The 20,325-nt window shown below is 37.0% G+C and overlaps 3 protein-coding genes across 4 annotated transcripts in view; 1 reads left to right on the top strand and 2 right to left on the bottom strand.

The window, feature by feature from the left end:
• akap9 (A kinase (PRKA) anchor protein 9) overlaps positions 1–1,547 on the top strand; it is a 79,999-nt gene extending 78,452 nt beyond the window's left edge. The window contains 2 exon segments of the mRNA XM_055157614.1: positions 366–496; positions 1,026–1,547. Coding sequence (XP_055013589.1) covers positions 366–496; positions 1,026–1,072 — 178 coding nt within the window. The 3' untranslated portion in view covers positions 1,073–1,547.
• Positions 1,548–1,549: 2 nt separating this feature from the next.
• Positions 1,550–8,475, bottom strand: LOC110161131 (lanosterol 14-alpha demethylase). 2 transcript variants are annotated; one of them, XM_020925843.2, is made up of 10 exons: positions 8,186–8,473; positions 8,009–8,107; positions 6,715–6,891; positions 6,513–6,639; positions 5,568–5,742; positions 4,812–4,931; positions 4,530–4,725; positions 3,709–3,804; positions 3,455–3,623; positions 1,550–3,072 (listed from the first exon to the last, which is right to left on the bottom strand). In XM_020925843.2, the coding sequence occupies exons 1-10, from the start codon at positions 8,345–8,347 to the stop codon at positions 2,894–2,896; spliced, it is 1,500 nt and encodes a 499-aa protein (XP_020781502.1). In that variant the 5' UTR covers positions 8,348–8,473; the 3' UTR covers positions 1,550–2,893. The 2 variants fall into 2 exon arrangements, with proteins under 2 accessions (XP_020781502.1, XP_020781501.1); XM_020925842.2 differs by having other exon boundaries at positions 8,009–8,475.
• An 816-nt stretch (positions 8,476–9,291) lies between these two features.
• On the bottom strand, positions 9,292–19,424 carry krit1 (KRIT1 ankyrin repeat containing). Its single transcript, XM_020925840.2, has 17 exons — positions 19,218–19,424; positions 18,204–18,373; positions 17,199–17,355; positions 16,467–16,559; positions 15,853–15,982; positions 15,356–15,599; positions 14,605–14,717; positions 14,365–14,508; positions 13,733–13,889; positions 13,537–13,644; positions 12,876–13,032; positions 11,941–12,092; positions 11,472–11,638; positions 11,298–11,385; positions 10,544–10,750; positions 9,792–9,908; positions 9,292–9,603 (listed from the first exon to the last, which is right to left on the bottom strand). The coding sequence occupies exons 2-17, from the start codon at positions 18,303–18,305 to the stop codon at positions 9,511–9,513; spliced, it is 2,229 nt and encodes a 742-aa protein (XP_020781499.1). The 5' UTR covers positions 18,306–18,373; positions 19,218–19,424; the 3' UTR covers positions 9,292–9,510.
• Between the last annotated feature and the right edge of the window lie 901 nt (positions 19,425–20,325).

Below are 20,325 nucleotides of genomic sequence, written 5' to 3'. Positions count from 1 at the left end.
AGAACTGGTTAATACAAACATTTTAGGACCAAAATGACGACACTCACTGCAGCAGACACAGAGAAAGGTGAAATTTTTTTTATGTAAAGTCAACTAGAACCAGAGTCGATGGAGCTGGGAGCACCCTCATGCTCACTTTCAATGTTGAAATTGAAAATTGCCTTAGAAGGTGAATTATATAAATTGCCCTTATTTTGATGCTGACTGATTCTACTGGTTGGAGAGGGGGTTTTGGTTTTGACCACCATTAGCAACCTTTTTATCGTTATCTCATAGGCTAACCATGAAAAGCTTTAATATGTTGTGTTATATCATATGTGCTGCATTATATTAATGATTGTTTTCTCCATCACCTGTATCTGAAGGTACCACGTGTCCGGGGAGCACGGCCCTTTCACCTGTTCTCATCTCCAAAACTACGACCCAGATCGAGCGCTCACAGACTACATCTCCAGACTGGAGGCTCTGCAGAGGAGGCTGGGGAGTGTCACATCAGGTGAAATAACTTTACTGAATGAACCGATGTTGTTAATGTTTAAGTTTATACAAATGATTATTCTGGTCTAAAGGGAACTAAAGATGTCAATAGTCCAACTTGATGGACAGGAAAATACTATGAGATTGTTACAAGTGTATTTTTCAAAATCTAAAATCAATCAGATGACTAAATGGCAACTCCACAGGTTTTTTGATTGTCATATAATTTTTTGCAATTCAACACACAGAAATGGGTTTAAAATTTGGATATGCAGGATTTTTACCTTTTTATTTAAACAATGCACCCAATAAAATGTGCATATTTTTAAAACAACATTTACAGCATGATTGGTAATAGAATATTTTTATAACCTCTAATATCAAGTTTGTTAAACATGTGTGAATAAAAAGAAACACCACTCCAGGTATGTTTTTGATGAAGAAACAATACTGTAACATAGATCAGAAAATAGCGTAATATTAACCTTTAACTATAAACTAATTATTGTACATTTTCCTCAGTACTGATGTGTCTTTTTCCTCCACAGGTGCTTCTTCTTCATATGCGCCGTTGCACTTTGGCTTGAGGAGGTAGATGCTGTGGAGGTTACTTTGGCTTGAAGAAACTCAGATGCCTTTTGATGTGCTGAGCGTTCTGCTGTTTTCTACCATTCTGCTGTGGACTGTACTTTCATGTGGACCAAACGCATTTTTTTATTAGTGTACGAATTGTTGTTATCAGGCTTTTTGTCGCCAGCACTTGAAAATAACGGCTATGTTTGTAATTAAATCTGCCTCTCTGTTGTGGAAGATCAGTTGTGTATATTTGTCTACTGCTAATTTAAGACTTGATTAATTTATACGTATGTTTTTGCTGAATGGGAGCGTTGTGTTGAGAGTGGGTGGGTTTACTGTCATGGAGGCTGCTACTGGATCCTCACTACACTGTGTTTTGTTTAGGGCGGAAAGACGACATTTGTAGAGAACGTATTTTTGTAAAGCCCAGGACCTATGAATTTTTGGGGTATTTTGTCAAAAACTGAATTAAAGAGGAATACACTATCTTAAAAGGTTGGTTTTCAAATGTTTGTTTATTTGCATCTGGAAACAAGACAGAAAGAGCTTCATGATAATACAAAAATAACATGTGAATTTACTAGGGCCTATGTTTACAAATATACATCTGTCAGAGCAAAGTATGAAGTAGAGTAACAAATTACTATCTGCTTATAAAACAGTGACAGGACAAAATAGTTGTGGTTTTGCCATAGCGATTAACAATTTAAAACAAACTATATCTTTGAATTGGAAAAAGATCTCAAACATTGCCTATAACTGAAAGCTGATACCCATAAAGTGATTATTTATTTTGTTCTACACAATTCAAAGCAACACATTTAACCTGTAGAAACTGAAGTGTTTTAATCAAGTAACTGATACATGTGACCTTTTCCCAACTTGAAATTTCTTTTAAAGGTCCTATATTACACAAATTAATTCTTGTGAGCTTTGAGCCATGTTATGTTGTTTCCTCATCAAAAACACATCCAGAATTGTGTTTTGTTTCATTCACACGTTTGAGTAAACCTGGTTTATTTGTCTACCATCTCTAAAGCTCAAAATGTTCCTTTTGCCTTGCCTTGCCTTTTCATGTAGTGGTAGTTTTCAAGTTAACATCTACCTTTTACCTTTAGTTCAATAGAGATTGGGAATTCCAGGAATTAATCCAAATTAAGAAGTAAATTAATTAATCACTGCATTTATATACCGCCTTTCAAGACATCCACAGCACTGTACAGTTCATTATTCATTCACTCCACACTCAGCAGTGGCAAGCTACTACACAGCTGCCCTGGGGGGATGAGGCTGCCAGTTTACGCCATCAGCCCCTATGACCACCAACAACACTTGTGCACACACCACTTTCATACTAGGCAATGTAGGTGAAGTGTCTTGGCTAAGGACACAACAACAGTTTTTACCACTGGTGCCCCACTGTGGCATCTGGAATTCCCAGCGGTCTCCCATCCAAGTACTAAACAGGCCCGGCCTTGCTTTGAGATGTAACGAGATCAAGCAAGAGCCAATATGGCCACTACAAGTTGGTATGGCCAAATGATTCTAATGAAGTTGTATGGAGTTTAAAAACACAGTGGAGCACAAGAACTCAGCTCAAATATGCAGGTTTTGTGTGGTAAACGTGTGAATGAAACAAAAGAAAACTTCATGTTTACGATGAGGAAACAGCATTATAACAAGTCAGAAAATAGCGTAATATGGGCACTTTAAATAAATGTTTAAATAGGATGGATGTTGTAGTAGAAAAGCACCACATGTAAGGCCAGGGGCAGTCATTCGTCAGAAGAAAGTGCATATTTTCCACACAGGTTTTTTCTCCTTTGATTGAAATAGTCTCTCAGAGTTTCCTCCTCTTGTATCTGATGATGGGGTTGTGAGGCGTGTGGATCATTGTCGTGTAGTTGATCGTTGGAAAGTAACCGTCAACAAGATCAAACTCGTACAGACGCAGCATCGTGGACCAGATTGTTTTGATTTGAACGTAGGCAAAGTTTTCACCGATGCATCTATGACGACCTGGAAACACCATAGTTATAGATTAGAGTTTCAATCATTTTACTTTTGATAGTGTGCCATGCGTGTCCTTAATCATGTATTCAAGTGGGCAAGAAGGCTCACATAGATCACCGTCTAATATTAATAAATAGGCAGAGGTTCCACTTCTGGGCACCTACGATCTTGGGGCCTGGGACAACAGACCCCTTTATCCCCCTGTTGACTCCCCTAATTAAAGTGATTCTCAAACTTTTCACATCATTTAAGAAAACATTGGGCTTTCTGCTCTCAACCCGGTCTATAATAGGCCTTGTTTGGGTCTGGCTGAGATCTAGTAGTACTTAGAGCAAAGTAACAGAACTCTAGAAGTCTTTATTTATCATGTAGTTTGAGAAATTCTTACCAGCACCAAATGGGATGTAGGCAAACTTCTCCCCCGCTGCAGGGTTGTCATTGAGGTAGCGATCAGGGTTAAATTCAAGTCTTTCTTTCCAAGTATCATGCAAACGATGGTTCACAGTCGGAGACACACAGACTTGGTGTCCCACAGGGATGGTGTAACCGGCAGCCGTCTGTGAAAATATTATAAATATTCATGAATGTGTGTAATGTAATAAATACTTCATATATAGTGAGTTAATAGGGTTTATATGATACCTGGAGGGAGCGAGCCATCCTCATCATCGTCATAATCGGAGGGCGAAGGCGGAGAGTCTCTTTCAAACAGCGCTCCAACAAACTCAGGTCTTTCAGCTGCAACAAAAACAAACAGACTTAAGAAAAATATAACTCAAAACACAAATCATTTTAATAAATACAATAGACTTGCTGTAAAATAATGTAAGAACCATTTAAAATGTCCAGGGAGAAATCAATATTATGTAAATTTAACAAATTATAATTTGCAAAAATCTGTGGAGTCCAGCAAAATTACAAGTTGAATATGTAGCTAAGGTGATCAAAAAAGGTCTTAAATCATGATAACTTAATAACTAGTAGATTCAATCAATTCCATTAATTACAGAAATGTGGCATAGGTTACATTTTGCTTGTAACCAATAGACTACTGTGTATTTCAAGAATTATAATGAAAACCCTAGCTTACAGTGGGCTTTAAGCATAGAATGTGTATTTAAATGGACATAAATGGACCCGCTACCGTGTTCCCAATAGGAAGTGAGGGGGCGCTTTCCAGTTGACTCTACACTGAAAAACTGCCACCCCTCTCGCTCTTTCTGTAACTGCTGCAGCAAACCTTGTCATTTTGGTCTTGAGATATTCATATTAACCCGCTCTACATGATTCTGGTGTTTTATTTCGCTATTTTGTCTGTCTGGAATATAACTGCTAGCCTCGTGAGCTTTGTTTGACTGGAGCTGAACTCTGTGGGTGATGTCACACTCACTTAGTCCACTTCTTCATACAGTCTGTGGCTTTAACTCACTGACCCTGTTTAATGTATCAAATTCTAGTCTGACCTGGTCGAAGTTGAGCGGGGGCAGGTCTTCTCCGCACACGGCCTTCTGCTCAGCGAAACATCTGTCCTGAAGAGATTTGTCCCGCGCCAAAAAGAAGCCCATCCAGGCGGAGGTGGTGGAGGACGTGTGCTGACCCGCCAACAGCAGCCCAATCAACATCCCTGCGATCTCATTATCTGTCAGAGGGCGTCCATCTCTGAAGAAAAGAAAATATTTTAATTTGAAATACATAAATAAGTGTTAAAAGAATAGTTGGGCACAGTGGTTTTAAATGTAAATTACTTGTAGGTGGCGTCCACGAGAGTCTGCAGTATGTCGTCCACTTTCTCTTCAGACTGCCTCCGCTTCTGAATCACTTTGAAGAAAATGTTTTTGATTTCTCTGTGAGCTCTGTCTCGTTTCCTGTAAAGAAGTTAGTAAAGTTACATTTATACATTTACAGTTGGTTAATTTTACCACAAGAAGACTAATTCTGGGTAATACACAAAGTTTTAGAAGATATGATGGTTGCACAAAATCGCAAAAGGAAATTTCAATTCTGACAACTGGACAATTTTTTTTCGAGTGAAGACATTTTGCAACTCATCCAAGCATCTAATTTAGTTCTGATCAAATTGCTGCTGAACACTGCCTTACATCTAATTCATTTTTTTTTTTTTTTATGGATTCCTATCTGGACTATTTCAGGATTACACAGATGATGGATGAACCCTGTTTTACATAAGATTATCAAGAAAATATAAAATATGTTTGCTGTTTTTATGGTCTTTATTCTGGGATTAGGTTAGGATTGCTCAGATTACTATGAAAGTTCTTTAACTGAACTACACTTTTAGTTACCATGTTATTAATATGCTAGAAAGTACATTAGACCAATATCGTCAAAATAGTAGATATGTATTGTCACAAGGATCAGATTACTAAACAAAATTGTGTTATATTGCTCAGCCCTACAATTTACATAGTTATAATTGTCTATAAAATCAGTATGAACTTTTATGTCATAAAAATGTTTATTAACACATGTGAAGGTCTTACCTGAAGCTGGGGAGGGGGAGCCAGGTGGGGAGGAGCCAGGCGGCGTGACTGAACCCTCCGTCCAGGTCGGCGTAGAGCTGGGCCACTTTCTCATCCAACATGCTGCGGATCTCTTTCCCATGGAGACAACTGCTGGCCGTGAGGATGATCAGCTCCGACAAAGCCTCGAACAGATCTGAAAACAGTTTAACATAAAGTCAGTTTGTTTTCCGATTTACTGCTAGCCTAATAAAGTATGAACAAAGATTTGAGCAATGAGCATGAGCAATAAATTATATTAAGACTCAGACTTACTAACGACTTGATTAAGGGGTTAGGAGTTGGGGCAAAATTGACTCTTGTGAGCTTTAGGCCATGTTATAATAATGTAAACTCCTAAAAAACATGAACTTGAAGTTGTGTTTTGTTCATTCACACATGTTTGAGTAACCCTGCATTACAAGATCTCCAAAGCTCAAAATGTGGAGTTTAAAAACACAATGGAGCACTTCCTGTACTACCATGTGAAAAAGGTGGAACAGAGTGTTTTCTGTTTGAGAAAAGCCTAAATATGCAGGATTCGTGTATTAAACATGTGTGAATGAAACAAAACACAACTCCAGATTTGTTTGTGATGAGAAACATTATAAGATAGATCAGAAAATAGCACAATATGGGTCCTTTAAGACGTGACTAAGCCTGACTCATTCTTAATAAATTATTTGTTCATTATGAATTAAATACATTTTTATTCAGGCTAATTATAAAGTATTATAAAGTGTTACCAAATACTATGTACTATTTACACCACTACTTCAAGTAATTTAGATTCCCCTCACAAACATTCAAATTAGCAATGGCCAGATGTATTGATCACAAACTGAATATAAATGAAGTGAAACCAATTTATGCTTTTCATTATATTTCATAAAAGTAAAAAAAAAAAAAAAAAAGAAAATAACTTACTTCCTTCTCCGCTATCCCCCCATCTCTTGAAATACTCGATCGTCTCTTCTTCTATTATCTTCACATGTTGTTTAAAATGAGCAATGTTCAGCCCAGTCTTCAGCAACTTCTTCTGCTCCAAAAACAACTGCAAAACAAAAAAATCTACCTTAACCCAAGGTTTGGAGTGTAAGCCAATAGTAAGGAGCATTTATGGACTTACAGCATTTGGGACATCATAGGCGACCCCTTTTCCAAACACTGGGGTTGTGAGTTTGGAGTAGACATCTTCGGCGTTCAGGTCCTCGTTCTTACTGTTGAACATGAGTGTAGCTGCCTCACTTCCCAGCAGGTATGTGAAGGTTTTCCCCACCATGGTAAAGCTGAAGACAGGCCCATACTGAGAGAGACAAGATAGTAGTTTTACTAATTATTAAATGTATTTTGTAGGGGTGCAAGAGACTAGAGCCTACAGCGGTCTTAGAGCTACGGGGTTTAGGTAGAATTTGCAGGAATAAACTTGTACAGACAACTATTTAAAATCACATGTAGTCACTTTATAGACAATTAAGAGTATTTTTAGTTAGTTAAAGTTGCATTATGCAGTTTTCCCCGTGGAAGTTCACCCACTTGTCTTCATAGAGATGTTAACTATCTGGAAAGTTGCACTGTATAGCATTTCATTTTTTTTATCTCCATGGAGACAAGCAGGTGACACCTCCAGGCCAAGGTACTGGTCAGACCTGTGGAGAGGCGAGCCTAGTCACAGTAATCCTTCGTGTTATCCGATGTATATTATTTAGCAATAAAAAAACGGCAAACTGTTTAATGCGATACAGTGGAATCTTCCAGGCAAAGCAATGACCTTACACACACATACACACTCCCAGAAAAGTTATACTGTCCTTTTACAAGCCCTATATTGATCTTAATTAACATTGTTGAATGATTGCGCCCTCCGGTGATTAATGTTAGGATGACCAGGTTGATTTCAGATTTCAGGCAAGGTAAATATATGGTAGGATTCTCGTGTAAGTCATAATATGAGGGACTTTTGCTGCTGCATTTTTTATTTATTTTTTGCTTTATGGTCATTTGCAAACACAGTTTTATGTATTTGGCTAAACAAATGACAATTTATGATCCCATTCACTGTTGGCAGCGATTAGATAAGTCAAGAATTGTGATAGTCCTGTTTTAGTCCTGGTTTAAACCTGATGTAGTCCTGGTTTAGTCTTAGTTTAGTCCTGGTTTAATTTTAGATTAGTCCTGGTTTAATCTTAGTTTAGTCCTGGTTTAGACCTGATGTAGTCCTGGTTTAGGCTTAGTTTAGTCCCAGTTTAGATCAAATTGGTCAAAAATAGAGACACCTGGGACATTTCTTGTATAAAACTGTGACAAGTCAGTGGTTTTATATAAATCTGTTGGGACAGGGGATACATGGCTCAAAACTGGGACAGCCCCGGGTAAATAGGGACGTCTGGTCACCTTAGGTAAATACAACTTTACAATCTCACCTTTTCATATGCATTTTCAAGGAATTCTATTGGACTTTTCCCAAATGAGATGGCATGTCCCAAAAACGGAAGTGCAGAGGGGATGTAAGGTGGATATTTCTGCAACAAATACACCGTAATCGTTAATTGAGACGTCTTTTTGCATAGAATATTAGATAAATGATGTGCATTTCTTACCTTATCTGTTTCAGTAGTCTTTTTGAGCAGCGTTTTGGAGATGTATCCGAGGGTCAGTGTAATTACAGAAACCGCTAACAATACGGAGGTCGCGTTACTGGTCATCTTTTCTACAGTATCTGAGAGCAATTTAGTGCTCATGTTATATAAATGGACAGACATGGTTTCTCCTACACGAAAGCTGTTACACTACAAAATTATAGACCCTTCGCTCCCCTCACAGTCGCCACACTGCCAACTTTTCCCAACAAAACCGTGCGTATATGGATCTATTATCTTCCGACTTTCTACCTGTCAGCAGTGATCCCGCCCCCGCCTGACAAATGCACGCCTCTGATTGGCTAAGGCTCCGGTGTCAGTCAAGTGAGCAACGTGTTGATTGGCTGCTGGCCCTGAACCCATGTCTGCTTATATGATGTCACTAATATTCACTGTATTGACTTTCGAGGTCCATTTCTTGGATCCATACATTATCTTTGAACTTCTATGTAAGGATAACCTACATGAATGAACTAGTTCTGAACGTTTTTACTATATTTGGACATTTTTCAGCTACAAAAACAAAATTTTTATATGCAAACCCCTTTTCATAACATTTATCAAAGAGCTGCAACTTTTTTTTTTTTTGCCTCTCACCTTTGTGGACAGCAAGAACGCTACCATTTTACAAGAACAACCCCTATCACCTAATTTGATTAATTAGTTTATTTATTATTTACTTGTTCCTGTCTGACCTGTCATGATTAATTACCTAACCATTTACCATTGCCAGTTTGTCTGTACACATAATTTTGCACACAAAAAAAAAAAAAACAATTCAAAAAATCTTGGCTACATCAGTTTATGCACATTTAAACATCTTAATTTACTGGCATTATAACATTATTATTATAACTAAATAATGTTATGCTTATTTCTTAGTGGAAAAAATAATACTGCATTAAATTACTAAAAGTTTAATAAGCTAAAATCTCACTCCTGTTTTTATATGTGCCAATAAATTGATTGTTTAAGTCTAATATTGTATAGCATATTTGCATTAAGTGTTTGTAAGTATGTAATAACTAATTAGTGTGTAATTTTTCCAATTAACAAGTATTGGGACATTTTATTCACAAATTGCTTCCCTTTATTTAAACAAAACATTAAATAAACATATTTACAAACGACAAAAATATATGTCTTGGTAAAACGTGAAAGATATGCTTGATATACAAAAGTAGGCAGTCCATCTTTGCTCTTCTTCATCCTAAATGTTATTGCAGTAAAAGAGGTGAATATAAAAAGAGCTGGTGTTTGGCAGCTGTGAAAGATTCTGGGGCAGATTAACCAAACGTGTATTTGTCTGAAGTCTGAACTTTATCATTTGGGGTCATTTGTCCACTGAGTTTCATTAAGAGTTTAACAATGAGGCCAGCCTGCAAAATAAGACAGAGTAAAATATATAATTTAGGTTCTAAGTAGTCTGGCAATTAACATTTTTCTTTATTTCCAACAGTAAAATAGGTATACAACATAAAAGTGTACATCAAAATGAAATAAAAGTAATAATAGCATAATATGGGATCCTGGTTAAGAACACCTTGAAAAATAATACCATACATACCTGTTTAGTGTGCACTATAAAGTTCATTTTGTTTTCTCCGCTGTGGATCTGAAAATACTGGTCGGCATGTCCCAGCTGCCACATGAAAGTGCCATATTCTAAACTGATCAGAAGGACCTAAGAGGGCAAAAGTTAGTTTAAGTCAACACAATTTGATCCATAAGTGAATTGTACTGTGTAAGTCATTAAAGGTCCTATTTTTATGCAAAATAGACTCATGTGAGCTTTTACCCAAGTCAGAATGCTGTTACCTTCTCAAAAGCATACCTGGAGTTCTGTTTTGTTTCATTCACACATGTTTGAGTAAATCTTTATTATTAATCTGTCTACAACTCCAACGCTCTAAACCCTCTGTTCCACTTTGTGATGTCATGACCTTAAATTGGCAATTCCAGGGCTGAAATTATTCACCTGATTCTAGTGAAGGTGTGTGGAGTTTAAAAGCACAGTGGAGCACTTCCTGTATTACCACATGACATCACAAAGTGGTATATTTTTTTCTGTCTGAGAGAAAAACTTAGCCTAAATATGCAGGGTTTGTGTGTTAAACATGTGTGAATGAAACAAAACACAACTACAGGTATGTTTTTGATGAGGAAACATATAACATTGATCAGAAAAGAGCGTAATATGGGCCCTTTAAATTTACATTACATTGAAAATAATGGTAAGGGTCATGGAGTCAATAATTTTGAATAATCATGAAATCATTATGTTTTTATGTTATTCCTAATACTTGCAGCAGCTCTAACCTTGGTCTCCATGTTCATGAGGTGCAGCCCCTTGGTGTTGACCCCCACATAAACGCGGATGCACTTGTGGCTGCTGGCGCTGGCCTTGGTGTAGACCTGCCCCGTGAAGAAAGCCGCTCCGTACGTGGGGATGTCCCAACAGTTCTGCAGGAAGAGCCTCTGCAGGTGGTGCATCTCTTTGCTCACTCCTTCACTCGTGCTAAGAGCCTGGAAATCAAAGGGATAATTATTTTTCGTTTAGCCCAGTAAAAATCACAATGTTTTGTTTGTTTTTTATCTGAAATGTTTCAATTGATAGTTTGCAGCTGATGACATCAACATTCCCTGGAGGTGTGACACTAACTGGGAGCACTACTCTATTAGAAGCTCTGTTACTCAAATTAGACTTTTTAACTACAATAGGAGAAATGCTTTTGGGGCTTCAGCAAGTCTCTCACATATAAAATTACAGTCACAAGCTAGCTCACATTTGCCAACAGTTTTTCAGTTTGTCACTCTTTCCTTTTTGTTGAAAACACCTAAACAAACCAGGATTGCTCATATTAATCACAGGCTCCTGACAATGTCTTGTTTAAATCCATTTTGTGTTTTGACTTTTCAGACTATCTTCATACTTTTTTTTGCTAATGTGTTCATTGTGTCACCATGGTAACTCCTGAACATTCCACCATTAAAGATACATGCAGAACACCCCTAGCACAATGTCACTGCAAAGTATCAAAACAAAATAAAACATATACACATTATTATCTACCTTGTATTCATGCAGAATCCTGTTGGTCCAATGATAGGCTTTGCTTTTAACTTTAGAAATCGGCACAATTGATTTTAGATTTTCCTCACTGAAAAAACATTTTAAATATGATTATGTCTTTGTAACTTTTGCTTTTAAATATGCATAATTTAATTTCATGAAAACGTAATTTACTTGAGGAAGCCCTGCTTGTGCTTCTTGCTTTCATAGTTGCCGTAGATGATTTGCAGCAGGAGACTGGCCAGTGTGATGAGTTTGCTGTCCGGAGCAGGATAAAACCCTTTTAAAAGACTGTGACGAGCCTCATCAAACAGAATAAGAATGGCCAATGGGTCCTCCACCTGTAAACAGAAAAGAAACAGGGTTAAGATAAAGACAGGAAATGCATTTTTGTATGTTTACATGCAAATTTAAGGACAAGCAACTAAAAAGGACAGTTATTCGTAGTGAGTAATTTTAGCTTTAAAGTATTGAAATCTATTTATTATTGAACATATATTTTGCATTTACTTTACAAACCCTTAATAGTCACTTTTTGTACTATTTCTGACACTAATATTATATCACTATTGTTAATAAGAATTGTTTTTATATTTTCTGAGCCCTTCCCTCAACTCAAATTTGGTCTTTGCCTTTCTTATACCTTTTTCTCTGCATCCAGTGGCAGTCGGACATCGCGGCGGAGGAAGAGCTGAGGGGTTTCTCTTTGGGGGTCAAGCACCGTGAGGTCGTTCACAATCTCGCTCCAGATTCGGAGGTGCTGCAGAGGCTTGTGGTACGGCTTTAACTGCAGGTCTGAAGCATAAACACACGACAGTCATCCAACAAAAGCAGATATGTCTAACTTAAAGATGTACTGCGTAACTTTTCTGGTGAAGAGCACACCACACGCTTGTCTCCATGGAGATGTTATTCCTTTGTTAATATTTTGCTTTGAGACAGATAGACTTTTTAATGTCTGGAAGTAAAACCAACTTTGAAACATTCCTTATGGCAATGCATTTTATGAATGTTCCAGGCCAAGCAAAAACATCTCCATGGACACAGGCAAGCACTAGAGAAGTTACAAGTCAGGTCAATGGATACAGGGCCACTCACGGCAATTATGTATGATATTTCCTATGCGCAATATGCCTACATACTACTTATATTGTATAGCCCTATATAGGTCTGTCACAATAACAAATTCTGGAGCATAATATAATTGGTACAGTTAGTGTGTTATACTGCGATAAAATAATATTTTGAAACTGTTTTATGCCACTGACACAAAAACAATTATGAAAGATAAACCATTTTAAGTAAACAATATCATTCAAAAGGCCTGAGCTCCAACAAATAAATAGCAATAATTAGCCACAAAAGTCTCATTTTAGACTCTCTGAAACTCAAAACTTTTCATATTACATCAAAAACAACAAAAATCTCCCCACTACTGCAATGAAACTGTACAAACTGTACAAACTGTATAAATACTGATCCCCAAAATACATAGTTCCCGCTATCATATACTGAATGATAAGTCGATATAGTAATTATCGTGACAGACCTAGCCCTCTATACATTGAACAGACTTACGCAGATTCTCGGAGCAGATCCAGATGGTGAAGTACTGCTGAGTTTCCTGGGAGAGCCTCATTCCCTCCATGATCTGCTGCACTGTGGTGTTATTCCCATGTTTGAGCTCCACAGATCGATAAGAGCCGTCCATGCGATAGATGCGCACCTTCTCATACTATAGGAAGAGTTTATAATGTCAATAAATAAAAAACACAACATTTATTGTATTTATATTAATACATCTTACAAACTAATTCAATTTAAAACTTAATATTTGGGAGTGACATGAGAAAAGTTGCAAAAAATAGTGCTTGATTATTGATAAAAGTTAAAAACAGCTCCACCTAGTGACTGACATATTAAATGCAACTGTAAGTATATCAATTGTTTATCTCATATCTCACAATTTTGCAAGATGATTTTGAGGTAGTTGTATGTAAACATAATGTCATATTATCAATAATAGATGTATATAATTGCACACCTAAAAAACAAATATATATTATTATATAGAGAAAGACCGTAGGATTTGGTGATACCTTGCCTTAACCAAATCCATGCATAAAGATAATTAATAATGTTATGTGATTCCCAAAATTAGTGTAATTTTGAATGGCTAAGAATGCTACTGGTTAAGAATAGCAAGATTAGCATTAATTATGACCACATGTTCACTTACAGGTTTGGTGTTAGCTTGCTGCAGCAGCTTCACTGTTTCCTCCCATTCATTCTGTTTATTTTCCTCACAGACTTGAAGAGGCGTCTTTTTCTGCTGGTCCTCTATGTGCTGGAATTTGAATTAGAATTAGAATATTTAAGAAATAACAGCACTAATCAATCAATAATCAAATATCCTATATGATATATTTTCTAACCCGGTCGATCTCAGGATGTTGTAGAAGGAGTTGAACTATTTCAGCGTGGCCTCCTCTCGCAGCGAAGTGAAGTGGGGAGCTGAGCTGACCGTTAAGCAGATTTGGATTACAGTTCCCTTTTTCCAGCAAAAGTTTAGTGGCTTCAACTTTGCCATGCCTGAAATTAGATAGAATTAGTGAATCTGGCACAAACACTATACTGAATTGACTGATTGATTTAGGACTAAAATTTGTAGAGCCGAGTATTAGTGGTTTACTGGGCAGTCGCTGGACTCCCTCCCTTTGAGCATTCGATTTCAAACACTGAACGTTTTAAGGCTCTAATGAAAACTCAACTATTTGCACTGGCGTTTGGCACAAGACCAGCACAGTTGATATTTTATTGTTTTAAAACAATGTTGCACTTTGGGCAGTGATTCCTGTATTCCTGCATGGATTCCTGCGTGTTTTATAAATAAACATTGACACTGACCCTTGAGTAGTAGCAATATTAGTAGAACTAGGAGCAGCAGTAGCTGTAGAAGCATAAGTTAGTCATGGTAGTAGTAGCAATAGTAGTACTTTCAATAGCAGTAGTTGTTGGATTTTATTTGTTTAAGGTTTTTATTTTTGAGTACAAAAATAAAACTGACCAGCATGCATAGTGAATAGGAGCCCAGTGGTCACTGTCCAGCTGTTTGACAGAAAATCCACTGTCTATAAGTTTAGAGAGGAGAGTCGTGTCTCCTTCACAAGCGCTGCGGTGGAGAGGGAAGTCATCCACCCACTGACGATCCCTACAAACATATGAGAAGATTAAGATTTCAGTTTAATAATTCTGTACTTTCTGTTGAATATAAACATATATGATAATAAACATTATTATAACTCACTTGTCTTCAGATACACAGTTGGGGTGGGGCCACTTCTCTCTTTTGGGAATCTGGATCTTGGAGTAATCTGGAGCTCCAAGTCCAAAATATGGGTTGATTATGACTTTATCTACCTACAAACAAACAAATAGGATAAACCAAACCATACCAGAGGAAAAGATATAAAAGAACAGTCCACTACAGGCAATACAAACAGTTATTGTGCCTTTGAGCAAGGCTGCCATTTATACGTTTAAGGGAACATGAATGAGATTGATTGAAAGTGTTTTGAATTCTCAATAGGGGTATATACACTGTCTGTGACCTTTTTCCATTCTCATCCATGTTAGGCCACATAATAGAAATAATTAAAGGTCTCTGAGTCTTAATGGGACCTCGTGGTTAAAGGTAAAAAATGTAAATGATCTATCTTGCATTTATTCAATTTCAGTGTTTTTATTGTTCAAGAATACCTTTTTTTGCTCAGGAAAACCTTGAAAAATCTGTATTCTTTTTGACTGTACTGTAACTTGGCTTGGTCACATCACCTGCTGTTCTCTATTGAGGTAGATAGGTTTAGGATCCATATAAATTTTATTGCCATTGTCAGCACAAAACAGGAACTTGTTTTGGCATTATGGTGCCATATTATGCTGTGGAACTTTCCAGGCAAGTCAATAAAATCTCCACAAGCAGGTGGCAACCTTTCAAGTTACATAGTATTTCTTTAAGGATTATAATGTTCATTTCCTTGGAGCAGCTCCTCACTTACCCTGTTGGTGTACTGCAGGTCTGACCCATACAGTGGGTTGAGGATGCACATTTCAGCCTTTTCCAGAGACATCATTTTGCTCTTGATCTCCAGCGCAGTGTAGCCCATGTGCAGACCCTCCTCACTCAGCTTCCCCTCTGTGCTGTAGGCTGGGTTATTTACATTGGTCTTAACCCGCTCCATTGGAGCAGGTCTAAACAGGGCAGGAATAGCATGAGGTACTGTGTGCTGCTCTGCTAACCACCTAGAACAAAGTCAGAGGGGAAGTTTTAATTAGGAGGGCAAGATTTATCAAACTCAAATAGCAATCTGAATGGCCACAATTAGCAGATCACAAAGGGTCTTATTATGTAGGAATCCTGATGTAATTAAACTCAGTATCTTAAGTCTATTCACAAATGTGGCATGTTTTAAATGTACTTTCAACAATTACTATAATCATAACTCTACATTCTGACATTGAGACATCCTATAGTTTTCTGTTTGGTGTTTCTTACTTATCTAAAGCAAGGAGCATCTTGGAGGTCATTGGACAGAAGTGTGCGCTGGTCTCACTGCAGACTCTCATGATGTCCTGGAGGCAGAAGAAGTTGGGGCTTCCAGCATTGTAAACAGGTTTGCTATTATCTGTCCAAAACAAGAAATAGGTGCAGTTTTAAGTAAAAGGGCCCACGTTACACAATTTTTTATGCTATAATGTTGTTTCCTCATCACCGACATACCTGGAGTTGTGTGCTTTGTTTCATTCACACACTTTTATCACACTTTTATCACTTAATATCACCTTGTGATATTAAGTGATAATACAGTTTTAAATGGTTTTAAACTCCATACACCTTCACTAGAATCAGCTTTGTAATTGTCAATACCTACTAGACTGCTTCATGGCATCACAAGGTGGAACAGAGCATTTTGAGCTTTGGAAATATAGACGGACTAATAATAAAGGGTTACTCAAGCATCTGTGAATGAAACAAAACACAACTCTAGGTGTGTGAGGAGGTAACAACATTCTAACATGACTAAAAGCTCAGAAGAGTCAATTTTGCGTAATTGCGTTTTATTGGATAAAAGATAAAAATAATATTTTTTACTTATAGTTGGAGCTTACCTTTAACACTGGCTGGCACTACAAATAATGAAGCCTCTCGTCCTTCATTGTCTCCGTCCAGGGGGAATTTCTTCATGTGCACCACTCTCTTTCCTGCAGCGCAAAACAACATGTAAACTATCATAAAGTGTAAATTGTCATATACGTCAAAATCAATTGACTGGCAGTCTTGGGTCCTGTTCCCACTTCTTGTACAATTTCTGCTAGGGGATGTGTGTGTATTATACAAATAAACCTGCCTTGTACATCAGATCAATTACATTTTAATTGCTAAAAAATACCTTGAAAAACATGTATTCTAACTGTAAGTGTGCTCACCTCTGTACAGTCTGACCTGTAACTTGACCTGGAGGCATCACCTTTTTCTCTCCATGGAGATAGACAAGTTTAACGCCATACTCAGTGTGGAACATTAAAATCTCTCAAAAAAGAATGTGACAGTCCCTCCACTAGAAAAGTTACTTACTTCACTTTTAAATATTACCATAAATTATTGTAAATGCTAAACCTATATCATGTAGCATATCTTTCTTTTATCTCATTCATTTTTATTAGGTCAATGCATACTCCATTACAGTCGACAAACATTAGATTCAGTCTAATGCCCAAAAACTTACAGAACTTTAAAATGAAATCAAACTCTAAAGACAATGACCAGGTGTATGCAGAAGCTAAAGCTCACTGTGCTTTATCATTTTCATTTACATACAATTATCTTTTCTTTCCACTCACCTACAAAGCCTTGAGTGTTGGCCATAGTTTTCACAGTTTCATCGACGTAATCCAAAATAGACTTGGACTTGTCGCCTCCTGTTTGAATCTTCGTCGCCAACAGGACTTTCTTTCGTTTCTTCTCTTTTCCTTCTAAAGGCACTTCAATCAATAGGATCTTAGGGAAAATTTGCAGAAAGTCAGTGAAAAATACAAAAAATACTCAGATCAGCCATAACATTCAGGACCACACAAGAGTAAATGTTTTGAGGTGAAATAAAATAGGCAGAATTTGATCAATTTAGGTTTTAAGATTTCACAAAAAACTTACATTAAAACCTGTTTTTATAGAAGATGGAATAGTTGTGATAAAATACACACTTCTGGTTTTCACAATACAGTCATGTTTAAGTCTATTATTCTCTAGCTGGACAGAGATGAAGTCTATCTGAAATATATCTTGCATTGACTTATTCTTGAAGAATAAGTCGCGGTTATGAAGATTATGAAATACTGGCTGAATCTGTAAGTAGCCAAAATAAAAAACTATCAGCAGTGTGTTAGCTTTTAAGGCCTGTTTACAGTGGATTGCTTTAGAAATTAATATCTAGTTCTAGTCATTACAAATTAATACCTAGTTCTAGTCATTACAAAGCCTAATCATTCTTAATAACTAATACATTATGACTTAAGCCTCCGTTCATGCTTTATTAAAGATGAATTATGTAACTTCCTTGCTTGTTTTTATGGATATGTCATTGCTCTGCCAGAAATTTTCAAAAGTACATAAAATATTAAACTGCTCTACCTTACATTTATTCAATTACATATGGTTTTATTGCAAAAATATCCAGAAAACAGACATTCTGACTATAAGCAGGGTTGTCTCTCCATGAAGATAGAAAGCCAAAGCAATAACACCACGAAGAAAAGCATATGACAGATCCTCCACCAGAAAAGTTACACAATGCAAGTTTAAAATTAATGTGTGATTATTATAAAGTGGTCCCAAAAATTCCAGTTTACCTCATAGGCTTTGGCTCTGTACTCCTTGGAGCTCAGACTGACTTGACTTTTTGGGCGAACTACAGCCACAAAAGCATCCTCCAGGCTGTCCTCGTTGCCCATTGTGACGTCTTTATTTTAGTCCTGATCCAGCATCATTATCCAGGGCCAAATACTATGGAGACTCATGCCTAGTCAACAGAAAATAAACAGCCATTATTATCTATAGCGCAACAGATTCTGCTCTTTCCAATTACATTATATTCACATTAATTCATCTCAATGCACTTGTTATTTTTCATGAAGCCTTCAGTCGAGCCATTATTGGGATTAAAAGGCTATTGATTATTGCCATTGATCTATGAATTAATCACTTAAAACCAACTTGGCAGGAGATCAAGCACAGTTCATCAATAATGCTTTGAACCCATCTGAGCACTTAAAGCACCCACGAGCCAGAGTAGTAATACATTAGACCTATATCTTAAATAGATCACTTGAGCTGCATTGTGATAGGATCAATATAAGCTACTTAAATTATGTAATAATCATGAAATAAGTTGTCAATAATTGATGTATTTGTTTTAACTGTAAATATTGTTCAGGATTGATTTCTTGTTACAGGAAATTGGAGATGCGTTGGGGGTCTTAGCAACGTCCACACTGCTCCATCAATTAGTAATAATAGGCCTATATTGTGCCGGTAAACAAGGTGAAGCCTACGTCTATAAGCTCATAAAATTTATATAAAATGTAATGAAAACATGCACTTTAATCACGAATCTAACTTTTCGCATCAGGCAAAAATAAATTGCAGAGTTCAGAGGAAGGTCACGCCCCGGAAACCAGATGCGCTCCCGTGCGTAATGTGTAATAACAAAGATATTATATTATTATTACACTGCGTACTTTATTGTGTACAAAGTCATTTTCCAAGCTAAATGTTTACTAATAGAGCCTGGTTACTTTTGGGGCAGTAGCATTAGTAGTAGCCGAAATGCTACACTGACATCGTCGCTTTTTGCTGAAACTTACCGAAGGCGACTCGACTTTCCCCCAAGCTATCAAACTTTTCTCGTCTCGTTTCGCGCCGGGTTCTCCATTCCTCGGCGCATTTTATTCACCTCATGCAGCTGATAATTAGTAGTAGTAGGCTAGTTATAGGCCTTTAACTTTGGGCAGGGCGGTACAGACGAGCGGAGGCGTCATGTTATGTTTCTTTCGCTGCTGCGCGTGGAAACAGAGGGCTCTGGTGGCGAGGGGGACTCAGTGCGCGAGGCCCGTGCGTAAAGCTGGGGCCCACTTTGACTCATCTGTGGCGTTTTCTGAATCTATTCAACCATCCAAGCATCAATCAAGCCAAAACTACATTGTGAACAACTGGTAATAGAACAGTTGTTTTCAAAAGTGTACAAACATATCGAAGTTAAGTTTCAAATATGGACCCTACAAATTTGGGATATTATCCTGATTTTCTTTAACACTGCATGAGTTGTGTGATCCTCTGTGTCTTTTATTTAATTATTATTCTATTTTATTTTATTAGTTTTATGTATTTATTGTTATTCTATGGGTTTGCTCTTATTTTATTTTACTGGTTTTGTTTTAACACTAGTATGATTAAATATGAGCATTTATCATATCATATTATTGTTGTTATTACTGTGTATTTGTGCGTCACTTTTTGTGTTTATAAGTATCTTTGAAAGCTATTTAGTATGCTGAACATATATTACTATATTTACTGTGTAGGCTAAAGTCTAATAACACCTGTTATTAGGACTTGAAAACACAGTTGCAACCCAACTACTGTGGGGGAAGGTGATAACTTTGCTTTGAGTATCACAAATGTCGTCTTTTTGCTACAAGCTATGTTTTTAACAATATGTGTTTAATGAATTGCTTTGCCTAAACTATTAAGTAGTCTGAAATATAATCAGGTACAGTTAAATTATGATTGCAAGACGTTATGCTTATTATAAACAGTGGTAATATAAAACTGCATTTTTTGGGCACTACCATGATGACCAGTATGCGTTTTGTTTATAGTATGTACAGTACTGCATTCCATGTCTCATAGACATCTGTAATCAGTGGCTATATGTGGATTTTCTTCATTCCGGACATCTTCGAGTGCAGTTTA

The sequence above is a fragment of the Boleophthalmus pectinirostris genome, unplaced genomic scaffold (genome assembly GCF_026225935.1).
Source record: "Boleophthalmus pectinirostris isolate CB_2022bp ecotype Guang Dong unplaced genomic scaffold, ASM2622593v1 HiC_scaffold_21, whole genome shotgun sequence".
Taxonomy (NCBI): domain Eukaryota; kingdom Metazoa; phylum Chordata; class Actinopteri; order Gobiiformes; family Gobiidae; genus Boleophthalmus; species Boleophthalmus pectinirostris.
This window is presented reverse-complemented; position numbering and strand designations above follow the sequence as displayed.